General features: G+C 44.6%; 1 protein-coding gene across 1 annotated transcript in view; it reads right to left on the bottom strand.

Moving 5' to 3' along the window:
• The window catches only part of URI1 (URI1 prefoldin like chaperone), a 49,411-nt gene extending 34,583 nt beyond the window's left edge, over positions 1-14,828 (bottom strand). The window contains exon 1 of the mRNA XM_066637620.1: positions 14,476-14,828. Coding sequence (XP_066493717.1) covers positions 14,476-14,553 — 78 coding nt within the window. The 5' untranslated portion in view covers positions 14,554-14,828. The remainder of the gene's footprint in view (positions 1-14,475) is intronic.
• Between the last annotated feature and the right edge of the window lie 2,435 nt (positions 14,829-17,263).

Raw genomic sequence — 17,263 nt, 5'->3', positions numbered from 1 at the left:
GCGCTTCCAGTTGAAGCTCTACTACAGGAAGCACAAAGCCACCAATAAATTCACAAAGTGATTCAGACCTAGAACTGTATCCAAAAAAAAGTTAATCATGACTAAGTGCCATTAAAATCAATGAGACAAGTTAGTTACAACTAACTTAAGTTCCATTAATTTCAATGAAACTTGGTAATCTTTCTTTTAATACAACCCAGACAAGTGGCACAACTCTCTTTCCCAAGAACTCTTGATATTGCTCAATCATAATTCACATGTCAACATCATCCCTCATATTACATGTCAAATACAAAAACAATGTCAACAATATTTTTACATGCACTAGAAAAAATACCTTCCCCCCTTTACCTCTAAGAGTGGTTTGTAATCCTGATTTGGAGAGAGTGCTTAATTTTAGTTCACAGCCGACTGTGGATCAAGAAACATGAAATCTTCTATTGAGATGGTTGTACAAGGGGAAAGGGCTAAAGGAAGTGCATGGGCATATCACACTTTCCCAATCTCATAATACATAGTTTGGACCAGAAACGTGACACCTGAACTGGATCAAAACATACTCATTTGATTTGTGTCCCTTAATAACACACTCTTAAGATTTCCTGTTTTTAATTTATCTGAGAGCTAAGTCTTGAGCAAAAACAATGGGATTCAAGAGCCACAGGGAGACCTTCTGTACATTCCTCATAAGGGCTTTCCTCGTATGCTCTCCCTTCCCACTGCAGTCCCCTACATCTAGTACTGTGGAGTGGGTACACAAAACTTCTGACTCTGACGACATGCAAAACTTTATCTGACTCCAACTTCACAGCCCTGAGCTGGGCAGTGGAGTTGAAAGTAATTCTGGATAGAGTAGAAGTCAGAAGTTCTGTATACTGACTCCAGAGCCCTGCCAATACCTCCCCCCTTGAAAAATTGCTCCAGAAAGTCAGGAAGCCTTCCAGGGTAGACTCCAAAGCAGTACAAGAAGTTGCATGCAGAAGGGAAAAATCTAAGAGACCACTGGTGCTTGTGTAGAAGTGTCAGAACATAAGAACAGCCCCACTGGATCAGGCCATAGGCCCATCTAGTCCAGCTTCCTGTATCTCACAGCGGCCCCACCAAATGCCCCAAGGAGCACACCTGATAACAAGAGACCTGCATCCTGCTGCCCTCCCTTGCATCTGACATAGCCCATTTCTAAAATCAGGAGGTTGCACATACACATCATGGCCTGTAACCTGTAATGGATTTTTCCTCCAGAAACTTGTCCAATCCCCTTTTAAAGGCAACCAGGCCAGATGCCGTTACCACATCCTGTGGCAAGGAGTTCCACAGACCAACCACACACTGAGTAAAGAAATATTTTCTTTTGTCTGTCCTAACTCTTCCAACACTCAATTTTAGTGGATGTCCCCTGGTTCTGGTGTTATGTGAGAGTGTAAAGAGCATCTCTCTATCCACTCTGTCCACCCCCTGCATAATTTTGTATGTCTCAATCATGTACCCCCTCAGGCGTCTCTCTTCTAGGCTGAAGAGGCCCAAACGCCATAGCCTTTCCTCATAAGGAAGGTGCCCCAGCCCAGCAATCATCTTAGTCGCTCTCTTTTGCACCTTTTCTATTTCCACTATATCCTTTTTGAGATGCTGCGACCAGAACTGTTTGGTAGAATAAATATTTTGTGGCACAACAGCATTTAAGCAAAATTGCAGATGTCATTGCAGATACACAGAACATCCTTTGGACTCCAGCTCGTTGGCTGATATATTACACAAATACTACTGAATATTTCTATAGTACTCTCCAGTGCTTCAAAGCACCTCACTATTATCTTTTGCAATCCTTACAACATTCTGTAAAGGTAAGCCGAGTATTATTCACATATTGCAAACAAGCTGTTCAGAGGGAGTAGTTTGCCTAAAGTAGTAGGTTCACGTCAGAGCGGAAATTCCCAATCCATAGCTTAGTCTTTTATCCACTATGCTACACAAATGAACATATGCAAATTACCACAAACCACAATTTTAATCCACAGATGGTGGAAATCCTATACAGAGAAAGAATTCAACTGCAGAAAACTGCAGTTCTTTGCACCAAAAACAAGCAACTATATGGCAAGTTGTATTTATTATTCATCTGAATGTATATGTTTTCAAAAATCAGCTTTACAAATATTTGTTTCTCATGCACCCAACAAACAAGCCAACATGTGAAAGCAACTAATGAGAACATTTGCCAGAAAAAATAATTCTATACCTTCAGTTTTCAATGAAATCACAGGTGCAGATGGTTTTCTTTGTAAAAGGGGACAGAAGGGGGGGAGAAATGGGGTTTGGCAAAACTAGAGAGATCTGGCTTATATTCAGCTCTGAGCTAGATTCTGTAAGCTTCCCTTCAGCAGCAATCTTACAATCTACTTAGAAACCTAAAGTAATACTGTATTACTGACTTTCACAAACTACATAAACAAGTTGTGGATTGTTGTCACTTTTTCTGCAAGAAAGCTAGAAAAATTATCCTATTATGTTAAGTCTTACATTATAAAACTCTGAGGATTACAATGGCGAACACAAACGTGTCCTGCTTAAACTTAATATTTTCTCCTTATAAAATCAACTTTCCGTGATTTATTGACAGTTTTCAATACTAACTGCAAGGAAGCAGTATCTTGAACCTGACAGTACTATGCAGGCATCCCCGGTATCCATGGATTTGCAGTTCCCAATGCCCATTACGTTTGTTTATGCTGTTTATAGTTGTGTGAAAGATCGTGTATCTTGCTTTAACCAGATGCTATAAGCTGAAAGCGTATATCAAGACAAACAGGCAGGCAGCTTGCAGCTAGAGGGGACCGCTCAACAAAGTTAACCTGTATCTTTGTGGGGAGAAATGCATACTAGAAACAGTAGTTACTATAAACTATAAAATGAGGGATAGAACTAAGGTCACAGAGGAGAAGAGGAGAGAGGATACCAAACCAAAGGTCATTCCCAACAGCTACACTATGGTTTGGCTGCAACACTGGTATTGGGACATACTCCCTCAGTCTCATCCCCTGCCCCACCCTGCAATATTAGCATAACACTAGCTCTAGTAAGGATTTATGTGATAATGAAACTGTTATACCATAGTGGCTAAGAGATCAAACTGCAAATCAGAACTCCCCAGGTATGAATCTCACTTCTGCCATGAACTCGTTAGGGGGAGCCTAAGGCCAGCTACTCCTATGGAAACCCCAGCCTTCCCCTAAGTTGAATGGGGATACTACTACTTGTTGGATGGAGTATATTCAAATGGTACATAATAATGTGCTGTACTGTTTTGAATATGACAATAAATAATAATAATAATAATAGATGTGTACAGAATTACAATTGGGGGGGGCACAATTACACCAAATACTGTATGTTTGTTATGAAATTGTACACAGTTCTGGTTTAAAATGTCCCATTCCTAGATGAAGCTGAGGAAAAGACAGCTCAACAGGAAGCTTTCCATTCCCAGCACATGACTTTCCATGCATGAAGTGAGCTAAAGGCACAAAAAGCAAAAGCCCTGCAAACCGTGAAGTGCAGTGTGTTCATTAACCTCTACATGATAATCCTTTCGTAGCTGCATATTAACTAGTTACATATTCATAATCATTTACATTATTTAGAAGACCTTCTATGAAAATTTCCAGGCGATATCCATTAGCTGCAATGTTAAAGGTTACCCAAGATAGTCTGCTTAATGTTCCAGGAAGCTTTTTTTTAAATTAGTAAATATGTAAATTGGGAGCATATGCTTTTCTTTTTTTTCCCCTTTTGGTATTTTTTGTGGGGGAGGGAATGGGCCATCAGTAGAAAAGCAAATGGACATATGCTGTTTTCATGAAACCATTACTCCTTAGACAAAAATCAGCAACAGCAGTTCATTTTAAGTTTATCCTCATTTGTTTGATGTCTTCCATGAAATGATACGGAAGGATGGAATCAAAAGAGGTATGTCCCTCCCTCCTTCCCCACTTCCTATCCACTGTCCAAGTTTCTAATGAGCTGCGCTCAATAAAATCATTCAGTATTATCTGTATGTATTTCAGAAAACATTCACTGGATAAATTGGTCCCAGAGCATGTTCTGAAGGCACATGATGTAGCAACTGTGCTGAAGTTAAGAAGGTTTGAGTTTGCCTACTGCCTGAATGGGAGCCTATTTGGGGACCTGTTTTACACTACAGTATCTTGTGTAAATGAAAGAAAAGTGGGAGATATATCAATAGCATTGAACCACACATAAAAGGCAGGTAAGCAGAGAGCAAACTCAACCAAAATACAATGCATAACAGGAAGTAAAGTCTACTATTTGAAGCCTGTCCATTAACCGTGTGCCTATTTTCTTGGAAGTGCATCCCACTGTGTTTAATGGAACCCATTCCCAACCAAGTGTGTATAGGATTGCAGCCTTGAGCAGATATAGCTCTACTATCCAGTAGTATTGCTCTACCACCATTGCCCATGCATGTGAGCGTAAGATCAGTATTAAGGGTTAAGGTAAGTCCACAAGAAGCCAAAAGTTACCTTTGCAAATAAGTTTTTCCTACAACTGTATGGCATTTCTCTGTATCAATGTAACTCACTCTATGGCAGCACACCCACAATCATAAATAGTATTCAGATTGCCTGTGGCCTACTGAAATCCACAGTATCTTGAGAGTGTAGTTTGATTTACATATTTGTTCTTTTAATGCTATTCTTAATGGCTGAGGGCTTGAGGACTGATTGTTTGGAAGAAGTAGCTTGCACCTAAGTCAAAACCTGCTCAGTCCAATCTGGGCTGCAACATACTTAAACCAAAATATTTTTTGAAAAACCTTAACCTATATGTCTACATACGTAACTGGAAGTGTTCCAGAGGGGAAAAATGCAAAAAAAGGAATCACTACAACTCCTGAGTTAATGGACGATCATTAATTAATCACTGGCTGGGATGCATGTAGACATAGACACAAAACTCCACACAAACATGTGTAAGAGTTCGAAACTCAATTTTTAAAGTTGGGTTTGCGACTAATGGAACATAGGCCAACTTTGAATCCTTTGTTTATGGGACAGTACACTTGGGGTAACTTTAAAACTTAACAGTAGTTATTGCAAACATACTGCAAATTATGGTTTTATGTAGTGTGCAGACAATTCTTAGCCACAGTTTAGGCTTTCAGATTATGGTTAAATGCTGTGTTTGTGATGCCCCTGCAACATAATACAACCTGTCTTATTTCTCTTACAGGCATAAACAATATACGTGCTTGTAAATGCATGCAGTTATCAGTGGTTTATTTGAATGCTAAAATATTTTTTAAAGTGTAAAGGGTTATTAAACTACACTTGCAGCAAACTTAACATTACCTAATCAAGTACTGAGATATTAAAACAGAGCACACATGTGGAAATGCAATGGAATGCACAAATGAAATCAAAATAGACAAGTTCTCTTCTCTGGGTCAACAATAATCAACTGAAGGTGAATATTTCTTCATATTCAGATTTCAGAAGAATTGCATGCCCTTTAACTATATGTACCAAGGGCTTCATATAGCTTCATCACTTTTTATCTGTATCAATGCTATTTAGAGCTCACTAGGGGGCACCATCCTTTATAGCAGGGGTGTCCAAACATTTTGGCAGGAGGGCCACATAATCTCTCTGACACTGTGTTGGGAGCCAGGGGAAAAAAGAATTAATTTACGTTTAAAGTTTGAATAAATTTACATAAATGAATTTATTAGAGATGGAACTTGTATGAATGAATGATGGTCTTGCAGTAATTCAAGGCCTATAAAAGGTCTTGCACAAAGCAAGGTCAGCCTTTCCTTTATTGCCACAGCTGCATCACACACATTAAACAGCAAGTAGTGGAGGGAGCCCTCATCCCACAGCTCAGGTGAGAGGTCGAACAGTCATCCTCATTCTGAGAGCAGTTGTGTTGGGCCAGTACAGGCTCTAGCAAGTATTCAGAGAGCCAGAGGCTCAATGAAGACTGGGGGCTCCCCAAGGGCCTGATTGGGAGTCCCCGAGGGCTGCAAGTGGCCCCTCGGCCAGGGTCTGGGCACCTCTGCTTTATAGTACCACCAATACAACAACTGTGCAAGCTCTGTGGACATCCTCAGTTTATACCTAGGCTATTATTTTGAATAGCCAATTGCCAATGCTTTGTTGCAGTTTCTTTACATCTTATCTCTCCCTTCATATGTGCTTCAATATAAAACCAATTACTGTTTTAAATGGGGCTTACTGCTCAGTAAGTATGTGCAGGATCCCAACTCCAGAAGAGACATTCAATCAAAGTATCACTAAATTACTGTTCAGATGATCAAGACAGTATTTCATACTTGGGTCCCCTCTTCGGAAAGAGTTGCCCCTTCCAAATCTATGATTCTTTAACCAATTCTGCTTTGATCATTCCTATTCAACTAAGCACTCAAGATTGAGCCTTTTAAAAGGAAGCTTGCACTTACCAACACTTGGCCTTCCTTGCATGAAGCAAATTATTCCCTAGTTACAGGTCATAATTCAAATCATATCACATTTTCAACAGAGCCAATCTCATCAATTTTACCAATTCACGTTTCAAAACATGAAACTGAGCAAACCTGTGTCACTGTTCTAAGCAGATAAACTAGAACAAATGTTACCTCAGTGTTAAACTCTTTAGTATCTAACTATAATTCCAACCATAACTCCTTCTGCAAACTGGAGCAAACTGCAAGCATTTAGGTTAAACTTTCTCATCTGTGAAATGGGAAGAGGCAATTACTTCTCCATTAATGCTGTAATTAACTAATGACTGTGAATTACTTTGAAGAGATGAAGCATAGTTACTAGCACTAAGGGCTGTTACTACTAGGAAAGCTGTCTGAATATGAGCAAAGAGGTGAGTAATTTGAAGCTATTTAACCCTGAACAAAGCTTTGTAGTGAACATTTCTTTAACTTCTCTCTTCTACTTCTTAATGGAAAGCTGACAGCATGGAGGGTCCAGTTACAATCCCACAACTTCACTCTAAAGTGGTAAGGCCCAGATGCAGGCTCACACCTCAATGAAACATTAAAATATTTGTAGCCTGCTTTCCCTACATTCAAAGCAACTAACAAACAAAATGTGCGTGTGCATGCACGGAAAAACACATACACGTATGTAGACATAAGATCTACTGTGCATGCACACAAATGGCTGTAATTCTGTTTCTCAATAGAGAAGACAATCTCATATCATATTTGCATCAAGCAGGCTGTCTCTTTTAGTCAGTGGGAAACTAAGGTACACAACTCCATGCTAATCATTCTTTTGAATAACTTACAATGGTGCTTATCTTTGCCTTTCCAGACCTTGCGCATGGGTTCTCCAATAACTCACAAGGCAAAAAAAAATGTTTTATTGAAAAGGCATTTATTGGAATCAGCTTGTGCTAATTTACAAATACAGAGGCAGAAAAGCACTTGGCACTTCCGTAAGCCTGCTTGGGGAAGCCAAGCAGAAGTCTTCCCAAAGCAGCCTCAAATATGCAGAACAGAAAAAGAGAACTGGTTTCAAGAAATGTTTCCCAGTCTGATGAAGGGAAATCAGCCTGATCCTCAGCAGGATCCTCAGCAGAAATCAGCCTGATCCTCAGCAGAGCGAGGCACTCACTATTTAAATGAGCCTAAGACACAGATATCTCAAGACTGGACTAGGGTGCAAGACTGTGATCTATGCACTTACTTGGGGGATGATACACTGAATTTTGTGGGACTTACTTCTGAGCAAACAGGCATACATTTAGGATGCATTAGCTGCTTCACCCAGCAATCATGTTCACTGTGGTTACACTATGCCACAGCATATCCTGACATTTCACCACCCAATGACTTATTTTCCAATTGCTCTGGTAACTTTAAGATGATAGTTCTCCTAAGGCTGCAGATCCAAAAGTCTCCTAAGGTCACAATCTACTTCCTAGAAAGGGGTCTCATTGAACTCAGTGGCACTTACTTTCTAGCAGACCTAAATTATTCTGGGTAAACCTTTGATTATGCAACTACCCACTTTAAAATTCTTAAAATGTTCCACACTGCAAATATCTTGCAGATACATGTGTCCATAACAATGGACAGCCTTTTCATTTGATTTACCTGTTCCTCATTAAGAACAGTGGTCTCTAGAAGCTATCATTAGTTTAACAAATTTGAGGATCCACAGCTACACTAGAGTGTAGAAAGATGTTGCTTCCTACACAGACAAACAAACAACATTCCAAGCACTGAAACAACTCAACCAAATTGTTCTTTGCAATGATAGAAAGAACCTTTAAACAGGACAGGTAGTCTCAAATAAATATCTTTACTAGGTGTTCTGTTATTTTATCTTTCTCACAATCCATTACGGGTTACAAGCCATGATGTGTATGTGCAACCTCCTGATTTTAGAATTGGGCTATGTCAGAATGCCAGATGCAAGGGAGGGCATCAGAATGAGATCTCTTGTTATCTGGTGTGCTCCCTGGAGCATCTGGTGGGCCGCTGTGAGATACAGGAAGCTGGACTAGATGCGCCTATGCCCTGATCCAGTGGGGTTGTACTTATGTTCTTATGTGAAAACTACCTACAACAGCTTTGTCTAAAGACCCCTGCAAACAAACATCCCAGCAGGCAAATATTCCTTCCAGAGACTAAGGGCACAATCCTAACCAACTCTGCAGCACTGGCATAGCTATGCCACTGCTGCAAAGTTGGTTAAGATTGCACCCTTAGCTATGCCAGTGGGGCATGTGCTGCTTCCTGCAGTCGGGGGGGGGGGCAGTCATGGAGGCCTCCTCAAGGTAAGGCAATGTTTGTTCCATTACCTCAGAGTTGCATTGCCCTTATGTCAGTGCTGAAAAGTTGGTTAGAATTGCGGCCTAAGGGCCCAATCCTATCCAACTTTCCAGCACTGGTGCAACTGCAATGCACCAGTAAGAGAACAAATATTCCCTTATGACTGCCTCCCCACCACAGGATGCAGTGCACGCCCCATTGGCACAGCTGCACCAGCAATGAAAAACTGGATAGGATTGGGCCCCAAGAATCAAAGCTGCTCAACACCAGGGGCTCTCCAGTAACAGGTCATATCACAGTCCACATTAAAACTGCAAACGGTCCCACACTATTAGCAAGACTGCGTGCACCCCCCCCAATAAAATAAGAACTCTGCACCCAGTGCAGCCAAATTTCATGCCAATACATTGTAGTTGTGCATTAAGAAATTGTCTCAAACATACTATGATCACCTCAGAGTCTACTGCAACAGACTGCAGCCTAAATGAGTTTGTGTCACAAAGCAGTTAAGAGGCTGACCTGATAATCAGGACTTCCCAAGCTTGAATCTCACCTCTGACAGGAAGTCAACAGGTGACTTAGGCAAACCATTCTCTTTTCCAGCTTCAGCTCTCCAGCAGCAATCTGAGGATAATACTTCAGGCATCCACCCCACCCCACCCCACCCCACCCCACATCCGCAGATCCAGTTCCTTGTAGCTCCCCCATGCCCATTAACAGACGGTCAACACTGGGAAATGTTTCTTCTTTTTACAGGATGCTGTAAGCATGCAAGCTTACAGCATGAAAGGTAGGGAGGAGGCCTGAAAGCTTGAAAAGACTCGAACGAACATCAGCAGGGAGCAGATCGCGTCAAAGAGATTCAATCTACTCTCTTCAAACATTCATGCTGCATGCAGCCTGCCTGGACACACTATAAACTTGCACGCTTATAGTGTCTTGTAAAAAACATATCTCAGTGGTAAGCACCTAAATGATATTAAGGGGCATAGGAGAACTACAGAGATAGGGTTGCCCTATATTCACAATTTCTATATCCACTAAGGGGGTCCTGGAACAGATGTTCAAGGGATACAGAGGTCGCCTGTACTTACATTACAAGGCTGTCCTAAGGACTGCATCAAAATAATACATTCAAAGCGCTATACAGGTGTTAAGTTTCGTTAAAGCCGCAAACCTCTGTTCTTATTCTTATTAGTCCTTAAAGGGGCAAAAACCTGGAAAAATTCAAAATATCTTTAAAATGCCTTCTAGAGATAAGCTTTAGATGCTCACCATCTTGTGAGAGAACCGCCACATTATTAAATTCTTCATTTTAAATCTACACTGATCTTGTTTAACTCTGGTTTGGATCCAAAGGGCGAGTTCACACATGCACGTTAATCATCTGATGACTGCACTCTCAGGCAATGGCTTACATACATGAATAAGGGCCCAAACCTATCCAACATTCCAGCACTGATGCAACTCAGCCAACAGGGTGTGTGCTGCATCCAGCCATGGGGGGGGGGGGAGTCATAGAGGCCTCCTCAAGACAGGGTAACATTTGTTCCCTTACCCTGGGGCTGCATTGTGAACTGGAAAGTTGGATAGGATTGGGCCTAAGTTGGTGCTGGAAAGTTGGATAGGATTGGGCCCTAAGCCATCTAAAACCAAAGGCAGAACTTATATGTTTCTTCAAGGATCATTTCAAACACAGTGCTTTTCAATTAAACATATTCACCTATGTCATCAAATGGCAAGCATACAAGTGTGACCTGCCCAGAGACAATTTTCCTGATGGGGGAGGAAGGAAATATTATCCTGGATTTTTGGAGCAAAGATTTGATTTGACTCCATGCCTCTATATACAGTGTCAACATTTCAGAAAAGACTATGCACATTAGCTACATATTACAGCACTTATTTACACAACAGATTGTAATGACCTGAAAATAGCCCAGATGGTGCAGCAGTAAACATATGGGGAACCTTTCATTAAGTGATTTTGAAGTGATTTGATTTTAAAAGAAATAAAACACCAAAATAGCCTATTAGCAATTTTGAGTTTGGATAGAACTCCAAAGTGAAAAGTTGAGGGGAAAAAATTATAGTGGAATAACCTACCAAGTTACAAACACTCCACTAGCATTAACACCTGCAGCCTTCCTAAGAAGAGCATGTCCTTTTGCAGTTGCTGAAAATAATCTGAACAAAATTAAGAAGTGGGTGAATCCTTTTGTTTTTCCCAATTAACACTCATATTCTAAAATAGTGTGTGATGCGGCTGTGATATCATCACAATTTTCAAGTTTTGTAATAGTTTTGTCAGAGCATTAGTTTTTTTTATTACCATGTGTCTTGTATGTTTCAGCTCAAAGTCATATGAACCTTACTACCTAAAACGAAGTTTTACTATTCTGAACATTATGTACAGGTGCATCCCCTTATCCACAGGGGGAAGTTCCAGAACCCACTGCGGATAGCCAAAAACACGGATATGGGCAAATGCCTGTTCCTGCTGCCCAAACTCTCTGGAAGCAAGGGGAGCCTGTGGAGGGGCCTCTGAGCTCAGTAGGGACCGTGGACATCCGTCCACAGCCTCTGCCAGGCTCAGACGAAGCTCTGGAGTTCAAAACGCATGACTTCAGGTTTCACGGAAAAACCGGAAGTGACGTTTCTAATGCCTTATAATGCCAGGAGGGATTCCCTGGGCCTCCCAATGCCTTATAAGGAACTAAAAATATCACCTCTGGTTTCTCTGTTTTGAGCTCTAAAGCTCCGTCTAAGCCCGGCAGAGGCCGTGGATGTGAGCCCAGCAAAGGCCATAGAGCTTTCCTTACCTCCAGAGTGGGCATGCGTGGGGGGACCTGCAAACCTAATATGCAGATAAGTGAATCCATGGATACCGGATCTGCAGGTATGGGGGTCCCCCATACGAACAACATTAACTATTATTACTGCCCAAAACTGAAAGTGACTGTTACATTAATATGAAAGAACTAAGGCAGAGGTTCCCAAACTGGGGTATCATGATGCCCCAGCCAGGGAAATCCAGTCTCTGTGCCCTTAAGGGGTGGGGCAGTAGTAAAGGCAGCAACACAATCACCAGGACTGTGCTGCTGCTGGCAGGTAAAAAGGTTTTTTTTTCCAACTTACCAGTAGCAACATCAGCTCTCCAGGGAGGATATGTCACAAAAAACATGCAATGCAAACACTGGGAGTGCAGGTGTACTGAACATGAGCACACTGTGGCATGCAGATTTTATTGAAGAATACCTACCCAGTCAGAAAAATGTCAAAGCCACATGTATGATCATGTAACTTGACCCTGACCCTGTGTAATGCTGTAATCCTATACACACTTCTGTGACAGTAAGTCTCAAGAACACTCTGGATTGTTTCACTTCAGACTACAATTATCAAATCACTGCTGCCTGCTATTACTATTATTAATTTTTGCACCATTATTATTAGTAAAAATTTCAAATTCCAGTGCTACCTGCAACAAGCCACCTGCAAGTCACAAAGAAACCCACTGGAGAAAGATTTAGCACAGGCCTCTCTCTGAATTGCAGGTTCACTACAAGCAAAGTGCTGTGGGGTTTGGAGTGGGTTATTTGGGGGGGGGGGAGATGGGGAAAGATTCAAAAATATGACCCCAACTTCTGCAGCAGAATGATCCACACCACCTAATGTGTAGGGGTTCTGAGATGGCAGACTCAAAAGGGTGGGTATGTCTTTGTGTGTGGTGGGAAAGGAAAGTTAAAAATATGCTTTTGAAGACTTTGGGGGGAGCACAGGTAACAACACTCACAACACAAACCTATATATGTTGTGTGTGTGTGTGTGTGTGTTTTGCATGAGGAAAGATTCAAAACATCACTCCAAGATCTGAAGCGGTACAAGTCCACACTTCTCCCTCCTCACTCTCCACCTAATGTGACGAGGTTCTAGGAGCCCAATCCTATGCATTTCTACTCAGAAGTAAGTCCCATTACAGAGAATTGGGTTTACTCCCAGGTAAGTGTGGATAGAATTGAAGCCTAAGGCAGCAGTCTGGAAAGGGTGGGTGTGTCTCTGTGTGTGGAGGGAGTAGGAGTAGGGGAAGGAAATTAAAACTATTATGCTTCTGATTGCTGGGGGGGAGGCTTGCAAGTCTTATAATTCAGAGCACAAGACTAGGCATGCCTACTTAAAAGTGAGTTCTAGCCTAGTTTCTCAACATCTGTCTCCCACTGTACCACTTTGCATGTTCCATCTATCAAAAGTACCACCGGAAGTAACCGTCATCACCAGTTACAGGCCAGATGTGACGCAACTAAGGGTGCAATCGTAACCCCTTATGCACCGAAATAAGGGCCATGCGGCTTTGAGGTAAGGGAACAAACATTCCCTTGCTTTGAGGAGGCCTCCATGAGTGACACCCAACTGCAGGATGCAGCACAAGTCCCATTGGCACCACTATGCCAAAGCTGGAAAGCAGTGACATAAGGGGTTAGGATTGCGCCCTAAGGCAAGTAAGAGGCTCAGGGCGGACAGGAGGACTTTCTGAGCATTCGGAAAGTGCACGCTGGAGCTTTGCCTGCTACACTGAGCCTCCTACTGCTGCTGCTTGTTGCATTACATTGGAGGTGGAGGGTATCTGGGGGGGCTCCCACAAGTACCATCAGACACCACCTCAAGTACCACCAGTGGTACTTTTACCACTGCTTATACTTGAGATTGTGTCCAGTACCATTGGTTGTCATATCAGTGGTTAAGAAACACTGTTCTAGACCAGTGTTTCTCAAGATTTGTCCTCTACCGTACCACTTCACATGGTCTACCTATTTGAAGTACCACCAGAAGTAACTGGTGATGACATCATCACCAGTTACTACTATATTGGGAGGCAACATACGACATGACAAACACCAGTAAGAGGCTTAGGGTGAATGGGAGGGCTTTTGTGAGCACAGAAAAGCATGCTTTGGAGCGCTGCCCTCCAAGCTTCCTACTGTTGCAATATATTCCTGGTCTTGCTGCCAGGCAGCACCTGCCTAGATGTCCTGCAAGTACCACCAGACACCATCTCAAGTACACTGGTGGTACTCAAACCACTAGTTGAGAAAAACTGTTCTAGCCTATTCAATGGCACTTACTCCTATGTATGCATCAGCCCAATCCCATGCATGTCTACTCAGGAATAAGTACCAATGAGTCCAGTTGGGGCATACACTCAGGAAAGTGTGCCTAGGATTGCAGCCTTAGTCAACCCAATGGGTCATACTCCTCTGTATGCATCAACCCAATCCTATACGTGTCTACTCAGGAGTAAGTCCCACGGAGTCCAGTTGGGGCCTACTCCCACAAAAGTGTGCCTAAGACCACAGCCTAGATTTAAAAAGCCTGCAGCCCAAGCTGATGCCTTTATTCAGAAGTAAGTTCCATTATAGCCAATGAGGCTTACTCCCAGGTAAGTGTGGACAGGATGGCAGCCTCTGAGCCCCATTCTCTGCATGTCTCCTCAGAAGTAAGCCCCACTAGAGTCATTGGGGCTTACTCCCAGGTAAGCGTGGCTGTGGTGGCAGCCTCAGCCAGCCAGCCCCCCAGCGGCCCTGCCCACCCCGTCCCAGGCGCTGGCCGCCCCCCCCCCCCGAGGTCTGCCGGGGGCGCGCGGCCTTCACTGCGAGCCGCTCCTGTACCTTGCCGTGCTCGTCGCGCAGGCGGCCCAGCCGGGCGGGGTCGAGCGGCGGGGCCGGGGCCGGGGCGGGGGGCTCCATGCCGGGGCCGGGGCGGGGGGCTCGGGGCGCCCAAGCCCTCACGCGGCGGGCGAATGAGTCCTATAGAAGTGCTTGTGGAGGGCGAAGCGCCGGCCCCGCAGCCGCATCCGCGCCGCCTCGGCCCGCAGGGGCGCCGCTGCCGGGGGACGCATCTCACTCTCGCATGCTGGGCCCGGAGCGGCCGGCCTGGCTCTCCGCCGCCGCCTCCCCTCGCGTCCCGGCGACGACCACTCGCGCTCCGCGGCCCAGGCCGCTCCCGCCTCTCCGCCGCCGCCGCCGCAGCACTCTGGGTAGCCGCGCGGGAGGGACGGGGGAGGGCGCCGCGCGCCGCGCACGCCCCTCGCCGGGCGGGGGAGGCGCCCGCAGGCCTCCCGGCTCGCCCTGGAAGCCCCGCTGGCTCCGGGGACCCGCTGCTGAGGGTCACTTACCTGGGAGCAAGCCCCGTTGACTCTAGTGCGGCTTACTTCTGAGGAGACACGCACAGGGTGGGGCTCTCAGGCTGCAGTCCTGTGCATACTTACCTGGGAGTAAGCCCCATTGACTCTAGTGGGGCTTACTTCTGAGGAGACATGCAGAGGATTGGGCTCAGAGGCTGCCGTCCTGTTCGCACTTACCTGGGAGTAAGCCCCACTCACTATAATGGGACTCACTTCTGAGTAGACCTGCATAGGGTTGGGATGAGGGACCATCAGGGCACCTTCCGCCTGCGCCACTTACAGCCCAGTCCTGTGCCTGTCTACTCAGAAGTAAGTCCCATTACAGCCCGCGGGGCTTCCTCCCAGGAAAGTGTTCTAGGATTGCAGCCTCTCAGCCCAATGCTATGCATGTCTACTCAGAAGTCTACTCCTAAGAAAGTGTGTTTAGGATTGCAGCCTCACTCACTCCTGCCTCTCCCCCCCAAGTCCATCCTCTTGGGAGCCCAATCCTAGGCAGGTCTACTCAGAAGTAAGTCCCACGGTGCTCAGTGACACTCCCTGGAAAGCGTGGACAGGATTGCTGCCTTACAGCCCAAGCCTAGGTTTGTCTACTCAGAAGTAAGTCCCAGTATAGACAATTGGCAGGTGGCACAGTGGAGGACAACACTGGTGTATGCAACCTCCTGAGTTCAGAAGTAGGCTACCTCAGAATGCCAAATCCCAGGGAGGACACCAGGATGCAGGTCTCTTGTGTGCTCCTAGAGGCATTGGGTGGGCCACTGTGGGATAAAGGAAGATGGGCCTTTGGCCTGATTCAGCAGGGCTCTTCTTATGTTCTTACGTGAGATTTCATGGCAGCTACAGCTGGAAGGGAACCATCGCATCACATCTTCTACCAAATCCTCTTGCCAAATCTCAGTTCTGAGTGGGGAAACATGGTCTGAGATCCCCCCCCCAAAAAAAAAATATGCGATTTTGTGGCACACGCAACTGGGAGACAACCACTTTGACCTGCACCTCCACCTGGGCCAGTGGTCTTCAGTCTTTTTCCTGCCATGACTGCAGTCTATAAATAAAAGTATGAGACTGGGGACCCCACTGTTGAGCCCACCCCCCTCCTGGGACCTTGTCTGCTCACTCCCTGCCCCCGTCATATCCTCCCAGCACTGTTCACTGTAACCAATTATTTTCATTAGAGAGAGCAGAAAGAGTTACCATGAAGCCTGGCACTGTTTAGTACAATTGCTAAGAGGACTGGGACACAGTCTCCTGGTATCTGAAGGGGTACTCCACATGCCTCCCCTTTTACCTGGTGGTGCTCTTCTCTAGTCCAGTAGTCTTCAACCTTTCTCATTCTGATAAGTTGCTGTGACCCCACAACTGAGGCTTTGCAACCCCATTGGGGTCCTGACCCCCAGGTTGAAGAACACTGATCTAGGTCAATCCTGCCTCTCCTCAAATCGATCTTATGGAATTCTGAGCTGGGACTAAATAATAGTCTGAGAGGATGAAATAAACCCCCTCCCTAAAATGTATGGGATTTCAGCACATCTGGAAAGGAGCCACTGCATTGCACCCTCCACCTATGCCTCTCCTTGCCTCCCCCAAATAAGTGAACATAAGAAGAGCCCTGCTGCATCAGGCCAAAGGTCCATCTAGTCCAGCTTCTTGTATCTCACAGTGGGCCACCAAATGCCCCAGGAAGCACACAACAGACACAACCTGCGGCCTGGTGCCCTCCCCTGCATCTGGCAATCAGAGGCAACCTGCCTCTAAAACCAAGAGCTTGCACATACCTACTATGACTTGTAACCGGTAATGAACTTCTCCAGAAATTTGTCCAGTCCTCTCTTAAAGGCATCCAGGCAAGATGCCATCACTACTTCCTGTGGCAAAGAGTTCCACAAACTAAAAAAGGGTAAAGAAATATTTTCTTCTGTCTGTCCTAACTCTCCCAACACTCAACTTTTGTGGATGTTCCCTGGTCACTCTGTCCATCTCCTGCATGATTTTGTATGTCTCAATCATGTCCCCCTCAGATGCCTCTTTTCTAGATTGAAGAGGCCCAAATGCTGTAGCCTTTCCTCATAAGGGAGGTGCCCCAGGCCTGTAATCCATCCTCATGGGTTCTGAGCCAGAATTAGATGTAGTCTGAGATTAGAACCCCCCCCCCCCCAAAAAAAAAAGTTGTGGAATTTTATGGCAGAATTATGGCACACTTAGAAAGGAACCACTGGATCACACTTTCCCCCTATGCCAGTTCTCCCCTCTCCCCAAATCCATGTTCTTGGATT

This window comes from Tiliqua scincoides, chromosome 9, assembly GCF_035046505.1.
Source record: "Tiliqua scincoides isolate rTilSci1 chromosome 9, rTilSci1.hap2, whole genome shotgun sequence".
Classification (NCBI taxonomy): Eukaryota; Metazoa; Chordata; class Lepidosauria; order Squamata; family Scincidae; genus Tiliqua; species Tiliqua scincoides.
This window is presented reverse-complemented; position numbering and strand designations above follow the sequence as displayed.